Source organism: Osmerus mordax, chromosome 15 (genome assembly GCF_038355195.1).
Source record: "Osmerus mordax isolate fOsmMor3 chromosome 15, fOsmMor3.pri, whole genome shotgun sequence".
NCBI classification, from domain to species: domain Eukaryota; kingdom Metazoa; phylum Chordata; class Actinopteri; order Osmeriformes; family Osmeridae; genus Osmerus; species Osmerus mordax.
Genome location: NC_090064.1, coordinates 14,495,672 through 14,514,094, shown reverse-complemented (window position 1 = coordinate 14,514,094; position 18,423 = coordinate 14,495,672). Strand labels below are relative to the sequence as shown.

Sequence of the window (18,423 nt, the reverse complement as noted above, 5' to 3'; positions counted from 1 at the left end):
CGCAAAATACAGGCAGTCTTGTCTTGCAGTTCCCAAGGTATGGTTTTACGTCATGCTCCGCTGTGTTGTAAATTCAACAACGTAATCATCCAACTGGTACAATACCGGCGATTTCTTTTGCTGGTTGCGTAGTTAAATACAATGTCAATGCCTTATCCTGCAGGAAAAGAACATAATATTGGTGTGTCTCTAATTGTCCGTTACGTCCCACACTCCCCAGCACCTCTATTTTATTATTTTGGCAGTCCGATTTTTGTCCATCCCGCCGAATCTCGCGCCCAGCCTCCTTCCAGAAGGGTGTTTGAATCTGCGCAGGCGGCCTCGCGCCTGATAGGTCAGAAATGTGGAAGCACAGTCCCTCATACAGATAAAGCGCATGTATAGTCTGGGCGCCCGTGCACACTGCTGATGCAGTATGGGGTAGGGTGGTGGAGTCATCATGGCCAACCACTAGTTCACACTGTTCCAAAACAGAATATTATTAGATATTAGAATAATGTTATAATATGGTTATGAATGATAACCAATGATAACCAATAAATAACATGGATTTAAAGCTAGTTAATTTGATTTGAGGTGTTTTTATTTTCTTAAAGGGTGGGAAAGCTAACACAAATCATTGTTTTTCAAGTATGCTTCATAACAACACAACATACCCAATGTACCTGAGTAGTGTTATGCTGACATCTGGTGGACAAATATTTTTACAAACGATTGAATGGACATATTTAGTGGGTGAGCAGCACTTGCGGACAACCATCCACATTCACAATGATAATTCATTAATAATCCTTTTAAATCGTGTTTGTATCAAGGATAAAATGCACTAATATTTATATCAGGAACTGGAATTGAAAGTTTATAAATAGACACTGCAAGCCTAAATATGCATGAGTGGGGAGTTTAAGGAAAAAGTATTGTATCGTCAACAATGTTCAGGAAGTGTCTGAGGATTTGAGGATGTCATTCATCCTGTTAACCTGGTTCCGTCAAGATCGGTCGCTGACATTGAAAAAAAGTATGCGTTTTGTGATACTGAAAGTACAACCAAATGACATTTGGTCTGCAAAATAAAAAATATATATAAAGCGAAACAAACCCTTAAAATACAATATGTGAAGCCGTAGGTTATTTTCCTTGGTTTTGTATCGTCTACCTCTGCGTACAAAGTTTGTAAATACATTAAAATAAATTAATAAAACAAATGTTTTACTTGTGGAAGTTTCCAGTTGCCATTTTGGGCTAATCTTCTGTCTACCGCTAGGTGGTAGTGTTGTCTGGTTTTTTCCATGTCAGTCATGCTTCCTGAAAGTGTGGTGTAGTCCCGTGATATTTCATTTGAATTTGCAGGACTACGTCTCGGTTTTTCCTGCTTTGCACTGCCACTTGTCAGAAGACCGTGGTGGTAGAAAGTACAGACTGTGACTTTTGAAAACATAGCACATTACTCTAGTTAGAAGGCTGGATTTGTTTCATTTTTGCAACCAACGTTAATTATTCTTTCATACCGACACCTTATTGGATCTAATTGGATGAGAAACCCAACAACATTCAAGGTAAATTCGCACATTCTGTGGAAGTTTTGGCTGAATTGCTACTGCTAGTTTAATATAGTTGCTAACTGCGTTCGTAAACATAATGTTACATCCGCGAGTTCTGTAGCCTAGTCATTTGATTATGTATTTTAAAAGTAATTCACTTCTCAACGTTTAAAGAATCGTGAAATTACGTAACCAAGTTTTGTTTGGCTTAGAGCTCTGAATGTATACATTCATATACATTTTGTTCAGTGAATTTGTTTGACTGAAGGAAAAGCAAAGCCCCTGTATTAGGCTACACACGTGATCCTCGACCAAGACATCAGTTTCTCAAAGGATTTTAGGGTTAGGGTGCTACCTACTGCCACAGTACAATTCAGGGGACTGTATCCACTTGCTTTTCTGGAATGTGCAGAGAAGGCAATTGCTCTGATACATTTTATTCACACTGTAAGTTATGATTATTAAACCTTTTGCTGAAACTGGTTATTTTACCGTTAAGGATGATGATCACCAGCAACTGTGAGAAGAGCAAAAATTAGCTCTACAATAACACAGTCTGTGTCACAGACTTATGTCAAGATAAGTCTGAATGACCCCATTATGGCTCATTGAGGATTCATTATACAGCTGTCAAAACTTGACATTATATCCTGTGGTCTGATCTCACCAATATTAGGACCAGGAGATTCAGAAAATATCTGTACTAGTTGGTACCTGACCAATAGTCAGGTACTAATAGTACACATAGACTCTCCAGACAACTTTGGCCCAGACTAGGTGTCCTGTGCATGAGAAGCAGCGTAGCAAGAAACAGCGTAGCAAGAAACAGCGGTCGGTACTTCAGCTTTGCTCCAGCCCCTGTTGTGTGTACAAACCGGGGAGGTCGCAGTCATTTCATTATTCCAGATGCACTTTTCATCGTACACGTTGGGGTGACTGAGTTAATTACAAACCCTATCTTTTTCCCCATTGTTTGGGGAAAAAATGCTTATCTTCGTATAGCTATCTAACCTATTGATATAAAGTTGACCTCATTTTTATTTTTAGATTGGGTGTAGTGGAAGCTCATTCATTCATAAATAAGTAAGATAGCCTACGGAAGGTGATCTCAGCTCATGGTCTGTTTGGTGTAGCCGTTTTGGGATTCTTCCTGTGTTTACCAGTGCGTGGCAATTTGCCAGTGTGAGCTTTCACTTCTGTTTTTCGCCAGCACCATCGTCAAAAGCAGACACAGCTCTGCTACAAGTGCTACCTTGAAGAAGAACTGGAATATCCTCAGAGGAGGGGCAGTCTGCCGGCGAGGATGTAGATGTGTTTGAACAAACCAGGAAGAGCTGCTATTTTTGATTCTGTGTAGTAGAATTTTTGTGCCTGTCGACACAAGCCCTGTGCCATACAGAATGTTGGGATCTACTGTGATCTGTTTGTCTTTTCAACATGTTGTTACATGATCCTCCTGGTTTGAATTAGTTCATTTAATACTCTCTCACTCTGAAAAGGCTACTTTTATTTTCATTTTTTAGTTTAGTAGATTTGGTCAACATTTAGGATGTTCAACATTCCATATGAAGGAGTAGCCTAGTTTAAAAGTGTCAGTTGCTGTAGTACCATCGTTTATTTCTCTTTTGACCAAAGTATTTCTGGAATGTTAACAAGTGAGTTCTACTAATGACTCAGTCAGTTATTTATCCATGTGTGAAACAAGCATATGGATAATGTGGTAAACTGTGTTTTTATAAGGTTTAGTGTCCGGTAAAGCGTATGGATGTGTGTGCACAGGAGGTGAAGTGTGTTTGGGTGAAAGGGGTGGGCATTGGGGATTGAAAGTCCCTCAGATTGCACTCCTGCATTTTAAAAAGGCTCTGTCTCTCTTGATGTTTCCTTTACCATGACGTGAGTTGAATGAAAGATGGCTGTCAGGACATTCAGGTCTACACTGTTAACTGAGTGCGCTGAGCATAGAGCCATGGCACGGTCTGAAAGAAATGACTTAACATGCTGGCTGACCTCACAATCAAACACAAAGGACAAGCTTTTGCAGTGGACAAAGAGCTTTGTTGTAGCAAACAAAACAAAACAGACATGACATAACCACTGGATAAATGTTCAGTCATTAGCATGAGGAAAGGATAGGTCTGCTAGTTTGGATGCTTGCTCAAGAGGGTTCAGTGACTTTTCATTGGCCTAACTGTGTAAAACACTAGCTGAGCACTTGTCAACAAGCATCAGAAAGAACTCTACGGGCATGTGTGTGTGTTGCTGCTACTTCAAAGACCTACGGAAGGTTATCTAAAAATACCCCCACATTGACAGAAGCCAGGCAGAATGTCAGAGGCCCAGCGTGTGGGTGAGAGAGTGTTCTGGATGCGTGAGATGGAGGAAGAGGAGATGGTTGGAGACTGCCCTCCTGTTGGGAATGTTGCGATAGGGGTGAGGATTGAGGCAAGAGGGGTGAGGGTTTAGGTGAGAGGGGTGAGGGTTGAGGCGAGAGGGGTGAGGTGAGAGGGGTGAGGGGTGGACAGGAAAGACTCATTTGTAAGGACAGTGGCGTGACGTATAAAAAGGAAAGGATAGCATAAACAGAAATGGTTTCGTTGGGAGATGTTAGATGCCATGGAGTGAGAGGGGAAGAAAGGAGAGGATGTTCAGTCAAGGTTGTGGTTTGAAGAGAGATGCGTAGTGAAAAGGTACTGTACGGAAAAATAAAAGAGAGATAGATGTTATGTATGGAAAGATCACAGGGAGTGGGTGTTGGAGCACTGTGGGCAAAATGGATGGACACACCAGAGGGAGGGGGCAAAGGAGTAGGGAGGGCTTGGATGGAGAGACGAGAGGGAGTGGGTGGTGGAGGAGTGTGGGTGGTTTGGATGGAGATGAGAAGGTGGGTGAGAAGCTAATAGAGACCGGGGGGGGGGTAGGAGTGAGCTTGGACTTCCAGGTTCTAGAGAGACTGCCAGGCTCTGTTGGCCTGTGCTGGCCTGTGCTGTTGATGTTGCAGCTCACTCACCCCTGTGTGGGTTTTCTGCTGTTGCAGCACAACCCCCCACTCCAAAAACAAAATCTCTACAAAGGGTGGGAAGCAACTCTAAGATGGCTACACCTTAACCGTTAGCTCAGAGAAAATGTGCACTTGTCAGATAAAAGTGTCTGGTAGACACCGGAATCTATTACGCTATTTTTTTAAGAACCAGAACTTCTATTCCGGAGAGTTCCTAAATATGACCAAACTTTCTTTTTTTAAACGTACATCAAATCAAATTTATTTGTATAGCCCTTTTTACACGCAAGCATGTCACAGAGGGCGTCACATATGCCCATAGAACTGCCCCTCAACCAACCTAAACCCTCAAGGAAGACAAGGAAAAACGTACATCTGTTTGTTTCTCCTCCACAGCAGTGAATCAGGATGGGGAAGGGTCAGCTGTTGACCTGAAGTGTTTCTTGCTCGCTCTGAAGGTTTTGCGCTTCAAAACTTGATCTCTGACCAACATCTCTGTGACCTTTCACCTCCAACCCCCCCCCCCACCCGTCCTCAGGATGGAGGAGCAGTCCAGCTGCCCCAACGTCAGCATCCCCTGCTACAACGAGCAGAGGGACAAGAAGAAACGCTACACCGTGAGTAAACCGTCGCCTTGGTGACAGCTGGTCAACAGGAAGTGACTGGGGCTAGCAATCCTTGGAGACAGTTTGGTGTGCAGTGTCACGGTTGCGGTGCGAAATGCATTGTTACATTAGCAGCATTAGCTGTGTGGATCTCAAACTGAACTAGATCGCGTTCTTCCAGGTATACAAAGTGATGGTCAGTGTTGGAAGACATGAGTGGTTTGTCTTTAGACGGTATGCCGAGTTTGACAAGCTCTACAATACGGTAAGTGTGTGCCACAATGAGATACGCATGCTGAATCACCTTATTCAATATGCAGTCTAGTCTATATTTAGGCTGGACATTTATGTAAAGCAAAGTTGACATTTCCAAATTCAGATGATTCAGCTCTTGTGACTGTCCTTCTGAGTAATAAGTACATAAGTAAATGAACTCCCGGCCTACATTAAATATCAATGCTTATATCATATATTCTCTTTTAATACAGTTGCGGAAACAGTTTCCAACATTAAACTTGAAAATCCCTGCTAAGAGAATATTCGGAGATAATTTTGATCCAGGTAAGGTATTGTGCTGGGCATGCTATATTACATCACGAGTCTCCAGAGTCCACTAATTTAACTAAGATTATTTTCATTCCTTCTCTAGAGTTTATTAAGCAGCGAAGAACAGGGTTGCATGAGTTCATCCAGAGACTGGTCTCCCACACTCAGCTCAGCAACCAGTGAGTAGCACTAATATTACAGTATGTGTTTAAGTTACTGTGTTGCTAATGAATTAAATTAATATTTTAACTGATTGATGCTTGTTGCACGTGCCACATATCTTTATCTTCATAATTACAAGTTCAGGAGGGAAATGGATATCAGCCTTTTGCGATTTGTCATGGTTTCTGTTTTCTCACCCTGTTTTGTCATGGTGACATCTCCTGACCCATGGTTTGTAAGATGGAGGAAGTAGATTTCCCCTAACAACAGTGTCATTGTGTGTTTATTTAACCCTTCGACGCCCTGGCCCTCTGTCACACAGCCCTGATGTCAGAGCGTTCCTGCAGATGGACAAATCACAGAACTTCTCAGATGCCTCTGAGGATGAGGATGACAAGGTTGGCCCCTGGTGATGGTCTTTAGCAGACAGGCCGTTGTATGAGACCATGGCTTCATTTAAACGTTCACCCCAGTTGAGATGACGTGTTTTCTCATTGGTTTACAGAACAGCTCTGGCTCCAGAAACATTAACCTGGGACCGTCTGGAAATCCACAGTGCGTTCCACAAATTATTTACATATAGGACTTGCCTGAAATGATTTTTTTAACACTCTTAGTGAAAATGTGCATGTGTCATTTGTGTAAATGTCATTTACTTGTTTTGTTTTTTTTCCCAGGGCAAAACCCACAGACTTTGACTTTCTGAAAGTTATAGGCAAAGGGAGCTTTGGAAAGGTATGTCATCAGAAGAAAAAAAAACGACATTTACAATAGTCATATGCTTTGCCAGCTGAGGTGGCTCGGGCATCTGATCAGGATGCCTCCTGGACGCCTCCCTGGTGAGGTGTTCTGGGCACGTCCCACTGGGAAGAGGCCCCGGGGAAGACCCAGGACACGCTGGAGGGACTATGTCTCTCGGCTGGCCTTGGAACGCCTCGGGGTCCCCCAGGAAGAGCTGGTGGAAGTGGCCGGGGAGAGGGAAGTCTGGGCCTCCCTGCTTAGGTTGCTGCCCCCGCGACCCGACCCCCGGACAAGCGGCAGATAATGAACGAACTATATGCTTTGTATCTTTAAGACACATTGTATGTTTTGTGTTTAGTCCTTCAAAAATGAAAAACTGGGCACCACATCATCTTTTGAAACAGTTACTCCCTGTAGTAAAGGATACAGTTTTACTTCTGCATGGAACACCCATTGGCCTTTACACATAGGAAGTGAGAGTTCCTCAGTTCCACTGGAATTTCACTGCCTCATTGTGTTGGTTACTATTGTCTAAGCAATGGAGCCTGAGGTTAGCTAACATACTTTCTCTCCCTCGTAAAGGTTCTTCTGGCTAAACGGACCCTGGACGGGAAGTATTACGCAATCAAGGTTCTGCAGAAAAGAGTCATTCTCAACAGGAGAGAGGTAGTTCTGGCTGCGATTTTATCACATCAGACCCCTTCGGTCTTTAAAGAAGCACTGTAAGTTTAAGGGTGTGCTGCACTGAAACACCTCTTGTGTCTGTTACCAGCAAAAACACATCATGGCAGAGCGCAACGTGCTGCTGAAGAACGTCAGACACCCCTTCCTGGTCGGGCTTCATTATTCCTTTCAGACGACAGACAAGCTGTACTTTGTCTTGGATTTTGTCAATGGTGGAGAAGTGAGTAGGATCACTGTTATGAATATAGTTCCCAGTGTTGAGTCAGTGGGCCAAGGGGAACCCAGGATAGTATTGGCACAGCAAGTGTGTATACTCTCTCTCTCTCGTATCTCTGTTGACCTTGGAAACACAATGAAGCCACTTAAGGCTGTGTCCATGAATGAACAACCATTATTTCAGGTTTTAAATATATGGTTTAAAACATGTTTTTGAAAGCATGTACTGTATACTTCTAAACATTTATACATACAAACTGCTTATACTGATTCTCCCCAACACCAGTCCCAGTGTTTGATGGTCTGGGTCAGCTCTATCTGGACACATTGTGACCTCACTCTCACCAATCTTTTGTGAGACAGATTTCTGTTCCTGGTAAAGAAGTTTAGGTTTTTCCCCGTTTGTGTAGATGAGCTGTCGCTGTGATGTTTAAATGAGAAACTCATAAAGAGCTATATCAAAAGGCTTTTGTGGGGTATAATGGTGGTGGCAAAGTTCACTTCTAGATCTATTTAAAACGTCACGTTGTTTCCATGGTGAAAACGATGGCTCAGGGCTGGATTCCTGCTTTGTAGAATGAATGCATCCTGACCACTTGTCCAGCATAAGCCAAGGGTACTATGAAAATATCAAGACCTTATTTCCTCACCTGGTTTTCTCTTATCTCTTAAGGTCGTTCTGATACCACTGCTGGAATTGTGTGTTTAGTCTCTTCAGCATGCATGAATGAATTTAAATCAGGAAAAGGGAATTTGCAGTTTTTGGCTGTGAGAGTTTGAAGTGTTGGCCCCTTCAACAATATCCAGTAACTGTCGTACTCTCTGTGTTCTGTTCAATCTTAGCTTTTCTTTCATCTTCAAAAAGAGCGGACTTTCACGGAACCCAGGGCGAAATTCTACATTGCTGAAATGGCCAGTGCACTGGGATACCTGCATTCACTTGACATTGTTTACAGGTAATGTACATTGTTTACAGGTAATGTACATTGTTTACAGGTAATGTACATTGTTTACAGGTAATGTACATTGTTTACAGGTAATGTACATTGTTTACAGGTAATGTACATTGTTTACAGGTAATGTACATTGTTTACAGGTAATGTATGTACATTTACATTTACATTTACATGTATTCATTTAGCAGACGCTTTTATCCAAAGCGACTTCCAAGAGAGAGCTTTACAAAGTGCATAGGTCACTGATCATAACAACAAGATAGCCAAAAAACATTGCGAGTAGCCAAAACATGAAGCACACATTGTGAACAACCAGAAGAGGATTCCAGATTGGTGGTGGTCTGGGTTGGTGGTAGAGTTTGGATGCCTGTTTTTATGCACGTTCATTAGGCATTTCTTATTTGTTGAGCGCATCTCAATCGGTTGGAAAGTCCCACTAAACATTTTTGTGACGGTCCAAGAATGTTCAAAGCTTGGTGTATAATAAAGACTTTCTATTTGCAGCTCTCAAGTTACGTTTTTAGTGCGGTCATGCTTGCTTGTGTATAATTGTAGATTAACTGACATGTGAGGGCAATTTTCTTTAGTAGACTGTGCTGCTTCATGTGATGTTACCTAAAACCTTAGTGTGTCAAATGGACTTGGGGTAATAGATCCCAATTAAATATAGATTGAGACATGAGACAATCTTAACTCAGTAGCTCATTGTTTCACCACATTCTACTACTGACTGTGACGAACTAACTAGTTTTTAGGACAATTACATTTTCCAATTAGCAACTTTATAATGATATTATTGTTTCTTGCAGGGATTTGAAGCCAGAAAATATCCTTCTTGACTTTGAAGTAAGTATGACCAATTCATAAAATGTACTTTTAAGTTCTAAATTTGGTTTCCTGGAACTGTCCACAAATTAACCAGACCTTATTCATACATTGTAATGTTTTGTATTGCCCCAAATGTTTTTCCATTTTATTTTACCCAAAATATATTTTGAAACGAGCCCCATCTACATGCTGTAGGTTTGCTGTATCAACATAACATATTGCCAAAAAGTACAGTAGTTTGCTTCTTAGGTAGCATAAACTTCCTACTTTTCCAATATCCCGTAGACTGTGCAATCTTAACCAAAGAGACTGCCAGTTATTGAGTTATGTTTTACACATGCATTTCCTGTCTGGCCTTATTGAGAACGTGAGGAACTTGTGAGTTTACTGAATCGGGGTGGTGGGCACTACTAGACATTCCAGAGCAACAATAGATTCCTCAGTCCTGATAGAGGATAATGAGCTGCTTGTGTGTAGTGCACACCGTCTAAACATGTCTCTGTCTCCGCTCTTTAAAGGGACACATTGTGTTGACAGACTTCGGTCTGTGCAAGGAGGGCATCTCCCAAGCTGAGACCACATCCACCTTCTGTGGGACACCTGAGGTAACGTGTGAGCAGCAGTTAAGCATTACGTCGTTCTGTTCCGCTGCACCCATGCGGTGACTCCTGAGGGATATCCTGTGTCCGTCTACTAATCATTAACTACGGGAGGATTGCAGTGTGAAAGCGTCTAAATGAGGTGGTTAATCATTTGGCAAGTCTAGGCTCAGGGTCAGGTTTTCAAGGCTAGTGTGAAGTACTGTAGTCCTTCTAGGAACTGTCTTCTTGAAGTTTGAAATGAACTTGTTTGCTGAAGATTTACCCCGTCGCTTTGTGTGTCCAGTATCTTGCTCCAGAAGTCCTGAGGAAGCAGCCGTATGACAACACTGTGGACTGGTGGTGCTTGGGCTCGGTGCTCTATGAGATGCTTTTTGGCCTGGTGAGTTTAGCACTTACATTTAGTCATTTAGCAGATGCTCTTATCCAGAGCGACTTACAGTAAGTACAGGGACATTCCCCCCCGAGGCAAGTAGGGTGAAGTGCCTTGCCCAAGGACACAATGTCATTTGACACGGCCGGGAATTGAACTGGCAACCTTCAGATTACTAGCCCGACTCTCTCACCGCTCAGCCACCTGACTCAGCACTTGCTGTACAGCAGTTGCCAGATCGTTATTGATCTTTTTACAGGATAAAGCATACAGCGCCTACAAGTGTCTATTTACGGACGATAATTACGGACAGACTTTTCTCTTCTTGCGCTCTTCTAACTTACCGCCCTCTCTGTCACAGCCGCCATTCTACAGCCGAGATACTCACGAGATGTACGACAACATCCTCCACAAGCCTCTGTTGATGCGCCCCGGGGCTTCCAGCACTGCCTGGTCTCTGCTGCAGGCCCTGCTAGAGAAGGACAGTACCAGGAGACTGGGCTCAAGAGATGACTTTGTAAGTGGCTGTTGCAGCTTGTCAACATTTTGACTCCCTCTGGTGGACAAACAGTGTTTCTCAGGCTCCGATGATTCAATGCGAAAGGTTCAAGTCATAAGTTGTCTCTTCTTTGCAAGCAGTAAACCCCCTTTAAACAAAACTAACTGTACCTAAATATATTTTCATTTTGAGCAAACTATATTTTCATTTTTGCAGATTGAGATCAAAGCGCATGACTTCTTTTTTTCCATCAACTGGGACGACCTGGAACAGAGGAAAGTTCCACCTCCCTTCACACCCAACGTGGTAAATATATGTTGGGGATTCTGGTCGTTGAAGCTGGTAGACACGTTTTATCCATTGTGTTGTATTTCACAATATCATACAAACCCCTGGTAGAGGAACATAGTCATGTAATTGGACTGTTTGCTATGGCGTTGCTATGGCGTTTGGTTGTCATGTTGAATATCCGTTTGTTTCCTTGTCTTGCAGAATTCTCCTTATGACATTACAAACTTTGATCCAGAGTTCACGGATGAAACCGTTCCAAACTCAGTCTGCCACTCTACTGACTATTCCATAGTCAATGCCAGCGTCATGGAAGCTGACGATGCATTCCTGGGATTCTCTTATGCTCCGCCTTCAGATGACTCATTCTTGTAAAAGTCACGGTTCCAGCGATCCATCACGTTGCCTTATCCTGTCTTGATTCGTTTGAATAAAAGGGAAGAATTCATAATGTGGATGAACCCATTTTGAGAAGCCAAAGCAAGAATTTAAGATGAATTAGGATTTGATGGATGATTTTGATTGACAGTGTCCAGTAACCTTTATTTTTACCTAATTCTATTTATATAACAGATTCTATTTTTAAGAAATGTGTGCCATCATTAGTGATATGCATTTTGGTTTTCGCTCCATTGTTTATCCTGGAAAAACTGACCCAAAATGTATTTATTGATAACAGAAAAATGATCTAATGCTTATAAAAGAACATTCCTCTTCGCAGTAGACAAGGTTTACAAAGTTGTGTGCTTCAAAAGTTGAACTAAAAACACTGAAACGTTATTTTCTCACTTGCCCAGAATTATAATATGTGGACTAGTTGTTTTCCCCACTACGATCGTTATATTGATTCAACTTTCAGTAGTGAATTGTGTGTCTTTTGCTGGGGAGTTGAAATTGGAAATACTTGAGGTCACTTAGAAACGCCATGTGTCGACAGGTCATTTTAATGCGTCTATACTTTGTGATACGGATTTTCTGTATCGTTATGTAAGAAAAAAATATTTGGATTTGTTGTTTTCCTGCCTGTATATTTGCTTACATTCTCTATCGTGCCTTAATTAACACAAATATAGTTATAACAGAAAAGCCTAAAGAAATGAAATGTATCTTTTACAGACTCCACTCAACTGTATAATGCCCTGGCTCAACATTGTATCAGTACTGTACTGTAAAATAAAAGCTAAAATATAAATTCGTTGAACTTTGAACAAACCCATATGTCTTTTTATACCTTATAATAATTATATCATTTATCGACGTTGCCGGCTACGAGCCAACATATACAGTAATATCGTACTTTAAGGGTGAAAAAAGGGATTCTGTGTAGCACAAAAACAACTTCGGTGGTCTTTTGCAGAGGCAGCTGGCGCGAACGCACTCAGATGTTTGGCGCGCGGTCAATGTTGCTAAATTGGCGCGCTTCTCTATGGTTCCTACTAACGTTCTCAAAATGGACGATGTTTTATCGCTAAAAGAATCAGTATTATATTATTTAGACAGAAGTGGTGGTCTTCTCAAACTCGCCGAAGACTGCGACGCTTTCAATGGTAAGTTTTTAGAGTGATGAAACTTAGCAAGTGAAAGAGGTAGGCTAGTGAGTTTAACCTGCCTACAGGTGAGGACGTATGGCCTACAGTAGCCTACAGGGTTGACAAGTATGAATTTCTTTCATTTTGACAACACTAGTTGCTAGCACTTTTGCGGAAGCCTTGCTAACTTGGATAGTGACTGATTGTATCTCCAGACCCCCAGCAGAGTGAGGCAGTGTACAGGTTTTGCATTAGTGTGAATCCTTCTGACCTGGTAGAACTGGACCCCATGTTGGGCGACTGTGTCCTACACAGCCCACTGAAAGCGACCGCCCTCTTTCAATCTGTGAGTCCAAATAATCATCAGGTCTCCAGTTCCAGTTTCCCAAGGTGTCTGAATGAAATAAGATAATATGTTTGTTTTGTTATTCCTATATCAGGTTTGTTTTCTATCAATAAAGACCCTTTCCCTGATAGAGAAGATACACACAGAGAACCAGGTATGAATATCACTTGTGGTTTGTTCATGTGTCCTCTTACTCACCCTTGGGGAAATATCGTTTGTTTTAGATTGTTATCTCTGGTCTCTTTGAGGTTAATGTGATCCTGAAGCTGACTCACCTGCCTCCATTTCCTGAATACTGTCTGGACCTCTGTGAGTTCCCCCGTGGGTACGGCCCCATGAGGCCCGTTGCCATGGAGGGCCTCGTCATTGCCATGACGAGGGTCACCAAGTACACCCAGGGGGCCAGATTCCTCTGTACGGAGGATGGCTGCCCCTGCTCAACAGGTACTGTTACCACGTCAACAACAAGGTTAACTTTTCCTCCTCTCTGTTAGTTTTGCCTTCCCTTCGTTTTCAAAGCATCCAGTGTGCTGGTTCGTTACGGCTTTTAACAGGATTCTAGAATCCCCTACACCCAATCTCGTCACTCAGAACTCCATCTAGTTCTATGATCAGAACTCCATCTAGTTCTATGATGTGTCCCTCAGGGTTCCATCATATCAGAGTACATGCCCCTGGGGCCACTGAGTCTGCCACGGTGAGGAGAGACTTCACCTGCCCTCTCTGTTCCTCTCCCCTGAAAGAGGATGTCAAGTTCAGAGTGCTTGGAGGTGAGTGAAGCCTGCCTGGGCCGTCGCTGATGACAACGCATTGCTCGGCTCAGCCAAGACCACTTACAGTTAAAGGTCCTTTTGACACCGTTTTGTGCATTTGTGTGTGTTTATGTGTGTGTGTCGTAACTGTATGGGGGTCAGATGGCTGAGCGGTTAGGGAGTCGGGGTATTAATCAGAAGGTTTTTGTTTCGATTCCCGGCCGTGCAAAATAACATTGTGTCCTTGGGCAAGGCACTTCACCCTACTTGCCTCGGGGAGAATGTCCCTGTACTTACTGTAAGTCGCTCTGGATAAGAGCGTCTGCTAAATGACTAAATGTAAATGTAACTTGACTGAAACAGACAAGCAGCTGGTGGAGCTGATTCACATCAGAGCTCTCGCTGTGCTGAGTGTTCATCCACACAGCTCCCTCAGGTACCAGTCTGTCAGCCTGTTTCTGAGAGGTAAGCTCACATCTGTGCTTCGCAAATACGATTATAACTTTAATATTCAAGCTCTAAGAGGAGATAGGCCCCAGTAACCGTTTAACCAAAAAGCTTGAACTGGCATACGGAACTGTAGTTCAAATGGGATCCTTTGGAAATATTCCAGTCTTACACACTAGTTACTTGGGATAATTTAATAAAGTAGGCTAATACAAATACCCCCCAATGTGATCTATGTTTAGAAAATGTCCAATCACACAGGTATTCAAAGTTTGACATTTTCTCCTTACTTTTGTAATGAAACATTTTTGAGAACCAAGTCAATGGGGGAGAGTTCAAATAAACAGAGCTTCTAGTAGTCTGCCATGCACTGTTCCCCTAGGTGAGATATTAGATGTTCCTGTCCCCTTCAATAACATTGTCCACCCATTACCCCAGAGACACCAGTGATTCTCAGTGCCAGCATTAGCATATTCTGTTGACCCAGTCTTACAGAGGAATTCCATACACTGGGCTCTGGTTACTAAACATATATGTTAATATGTGTAAGGAACACTCATTAGCTGGTCGCACGGTACACACACACTGGGATCTTTGTTCTGCAGGTCTTGCTCTGTGTTGCTCTTGGCAGTACCGTGTAGGTGGCATGCATGTTTCTTCAGTAATCAGCAGACAGGAGAGAACAACCTTTCTTAAGTGTTATTGTTTTATTTCCCGAGCGTTTAGATGAACTGTGTAACTCGATGAGGATCGGCCGGCTGTACAGGGTTCTGGGCATACCTGCGCATGTGCACCAGTGGCCTAAAGTCACCTGGAGCGTGGAAGCCAACAGTGTTCAACCATGGAAGCCAGTGTGTAAGGACGCTGTCAATCCTCCCTCTGATCTAACTTGCCTATCGGCTTTTCTTATAGCAGTTTTCTGGAATCACACAGAACAGGATGTTCAACCATACACTGTGTACACAATCTTTTGTTCTTCTTTTGAGTCTAGCTTGAATACGGACTGTGTGCCACTCTAGCTGCCTAGCGATTCAGGTGGCTGAGCGGTTAGGGAATCGGGCTAGTAATCTGAAGGTTGCCAGTTCGATTCCCGACCGCGCCAAATGACATTGTGTCCTTTGGCACTTCACCCTACTTGCCTCGGGGGGGAATGTCCCTGTACTTACTGTAAGTCGCTCTGGATAAGAGCGTCTGCTAAATGGCTAAATGTAAATTTGCACTCCTACATGGGGAAGAGTTAATATATCACTTGATTATCAGCACAAAGGCCTCCTCCACTTCCACAGATGCACATAAAATCAGCACTAACTTCCAGGCCCTGCTGACGGCCTCAGCCTGCTCTCCCTGGAGGTTCTCGGCCGTTGTTGCTAACTCGTTTGGGTCGTCCGTGGTTCCCCCAGGCCTGTACAGCACCCTGAAGCTGGGCCTGCTTCTCAGCTTGGTCCAGACCAGGTCAGAGGAACCAGACTCCCTGCAGTGTCTAGACCTGATGGCCCTAACCACGGACACGCTCATTATCGAAAGGTACATCGTCAGCTTAGCAATGGAGCATTAGTATGGATTGTTTGGGTTATTCAAAGTCCTCACTAAATCCCTAGTGAACACAGTTTATCTTGAGTACACACACATGGTCTGGGTTATATATGTGTGTGTGTGTGTTAGGTTGATGACCTACAGCCTGGGCCTGGCTGGACGTGGTGTCAGACACCAGCCCACGGGGGAGATGTTTGCATCTCTGTCCCGGGACGAGCACGGGGCAGGCACCGCTAACGTCCACGCAGGCTCCGCCCTGCTGGCCACAGGGGGCATCTGCATGCTGGGAGACCTGGGGGGCTACAGGAGAGACAAGATGGACGCCGTTCAGTCAGGTGAGCAGAAAGGATCCTAGTCTTGTCATCGGATAACCACCTGCTTCCTCTAGTTGCCTATCCATAATATCCATACTAGAATAATAGGAGACAGAATTGTTTATGTCTTGGCCGTAGCTTGGGTTTCTCAGTGCTTATATAAGCTGCTTTGCTCTACTTACATTTACATTACATTTAGTCATTTAGCAGATGCTCTTCTCCAGAGCGACTTACAGTAAGTACAGGGACATTCCCCCAGAGGCAAGTAGGGTGAAATGCCTTTCCCAAGGACACAACGTCATTTGGTCACGGCCAAGAATCGAACCGGCAACCTTCTGAGTAATAGCCCGATTCCCTAACCGCTCAGCCATCTGACATTCTTCCTCAGCCCTGGAGAGCCGCGTGGCGTCTGTGTTCGTACCAGGGAAGAAGTACGGGGAGGACGCCGCCCAGACACTCTCCTTCCCGCTTCAGTGCAGCTTCTGGGCCCTGGCTGACTCCAAGGCCCCCTCCAGGAGGCCCACCAGGGGGGACAGTGCTGTGCTGTTGGGGACAGTGGTGGGTTCATATACGGATCCTGTTTTCATCTCTCTGGAGAAGCACCTTTTGCCCCATAATGTCAGCTGCTGTGTGTGTTTATCACAAGGGTAGGAGATGGGCCCAGTCCCCATGCAGCTAGCGGAGGCCTTTGGCCTGGTGATCCAGTGTAGGGAGGCAGGGGGGGAACAAGCCATGCTGGCCCAGACGGTGCACACCCTGAGGCAGGCAGTGCAGCCTGGAGAGCCCCTCTACCCTTCCTGCATGCAGTTCACCACACAGGACTACCAAGAGGTAGACAACGCAAAAATGTTTACATCGTTTAGGAAATGCTTATATGGACGTGAGAATGTTTGCCGTAGCCATGGCGGTGATTCTCCTTCCCCCCCCCCCCAGCTCCTGGCCCATGCGCAGACCTTGCAGGTGGAGATGAGCCCTGGAGCTGAGAAGATGATTCATGGGTACTACATGGCCAGTCGAAGGGTCCGCTCAGAAACTGCCCTCGGGGCCAAGGTGTCTGTGGCCTCCATAAAACTCCTGTAAGAGCTCCAGCACACACATGAAAAGACCAGTTTTTCAGAACTCAAATGACCTTGAAACCACTCATCCAAACGGATGTCATGCAACTGGGCTTTCAACAATTTATCCTCGGAAAGTAATGTTATTTTGACCACAAGGTGGCGCACACTTCCTGATTTATCACGGTAACTGCAAGCCTGACCCCAGAAGACAATTAGTCATGTGGTTTGTCCAAATGTTTAAAAAACCCTTTCAGTGTAGTGTCAAATTTGGTGTCACAATGAACTGTTAAAATAAACATTAGGCCACAACATATAAAAGGCAAATTGACTCTATACTCAGTCAGTTGGCTGAGCGGTGAGGGAGTCGGGCTAGTAATCCGAAGGTTGCCAGTTCGATTCCCGGTCATGCCAACTGACGTTGTGTCCTTGGGCAAGGAACTTCACCCTACTTGCCTGGGGGGAATGTCCCTGTACTTACTGTAAGTCGCTCTGGATAAGAGCGTCTGCTAAATGACTAAATGTAACAGACAGATGCAGGAGCTGTGGCAGTCCTATATGCAGTCAACTCAGCAGCCTCAATTAAATGTGCTTTTTAAACACTTATGTTCCTTGTACTGTCATAAAAATGTTACAAAGTAGACTTTTTCTTAATTCATTAAACATATTACATGTAAACATGTGAGACACATTTGGAGGACATTGAGTAAAATAATTACAATTCGGTGCCTTTATTTTTCATCCAGTGCCTTCGCTGTCCGTTATCAATAACCTTCTACATTTCTGCACAAGGATCTCTCTGGCTGAGGCCCACAGTAAGCTGTCTCTGAGAAGCAGGGTGTTGGAGGAGGACGCTGTGATCGCTGTCCTGCTCTGTGAAAACGCCATCACCCTTCGGCATGGTACAGTAAATATAGAAAATCTAGAGAAACAGAAGATTCTTGTAGATTACACTTTGGATCTCTTGGTGCTGCTTTATTTCACCTCTTACCAGTTCAGAATGTTAAAACATGTTCTAGGGTTCGTACCTTTACTGAGTGCTAAGCGATTTATTGCAAAAGTAGTAAACTAGTCAAGGACTGTACCACCACCACCAATCATAATATACCACTACCAAGGGCACACAAGGTCATTTGGCTTATAGGCTGGTACCGTAACCTTAGAGGTCTGCGCAAGTATAAAGGCTTCATCTGGGGTTATCCCACAGGGACCTCAGCGCTCGTTATTCCACCTGACGCAGCCTTTCCCTGTGACCTGGGTGATCTGGAGGCCCTGCAGCAGAGAGACGTGGCCCTGCAGCAGCTCCACCAGGACATCCTGCACTTCATCTACGCCCACGCCCCCGGGGCCGACAGCTACATCACAGAGGAGTAGCGGCTCCTGTAGGGGTACAGTCATATGGCAGCAGGAC

At 44.0% G+C, this 18,423-nt stretch overlaps 2 protein-coding genes across 3 annotated transcripts; both read left to right on the top strand.

Annotated features, from left to right (window-relative positions):
* The first annotated feature begins 1,397 nt into the window (after window positions 1–1,397).
* Window positions 1,398–12,239, top strand: sgk3 (serum/glucocorticoid regulated kinase family member 3). Of its 2 annotated transcripts, none has more exons than XM_067251746.1 (17): window positions 1,398–1,556; window positions 5,078–5,156; window positions 5,326–5,409; window positions 5,633–5,705; window positions 5,794–5,869; window positions 6,175–6,250; window positions 6,358–6,407; window positions 6,530–6,587; window positions 7,176–7,259; window positions 7,366–7,497; window positions 8,337–8,449; window positions 9,259–9,295; window positions 9,796–9,882; window positions 10,163–10,258; window positions 10,611–10,766; window positions 10,965–11,054; window positions 11,241–12,239. In XM_067251746.1, exons 2-17 carry the CDS (start codon window positions 5,079–5,081, stop codon window positions 11,409–11,411), a joined length of 1,461 nt encoding a protein of 486 aa, XP_067107847.1. In that variant the 5' UTR covers window positions 1,398–1,556; window position 5,078; the 3' UTR covers window positions 11,412–12,239. The 2 variants fall into 2 exon arrangements, with proteins under 2 accessions (XP_067107847.1, XP_067107846.1); XM_067251745.1 differs by having other exon boundaries at window positions 4,936–5,156.
* Window positions 12,240–12,486: 247 nt separating this feature from the next.
* Window positions 12,487–18,386, top strand: mcmdc2 (minichromosome maintenance domain containing 2). Its single transcript, XM_067252093.1, has 14 exons — window positions 12,487–12,583; window positions 12,781–12,911; window positions 13,006–13,065; window positions 13,160–13,355; window positions 13,559–13,681; window positions 14,027–14,128; window positions 14,837–14,965; window positions 15,397–15,634; window positions 15,773–15,978; window positions 16,346–16,515; window positions 16,609–16,788; window positions 16,891–17,033; window positions 17,805–17,914; window positions 18,220–18,386. Exons 1-14 carry the CDS (start codon window positions 12,487–12,489, stop codon window positions 18,384–18,386), a joined length of 2,052 nt encoding a protein of 683 aa, XP_067108194.1.
* The last annotated feature ends 37 nt before the right edge of the window (window positions 18,387–18,423 follow it).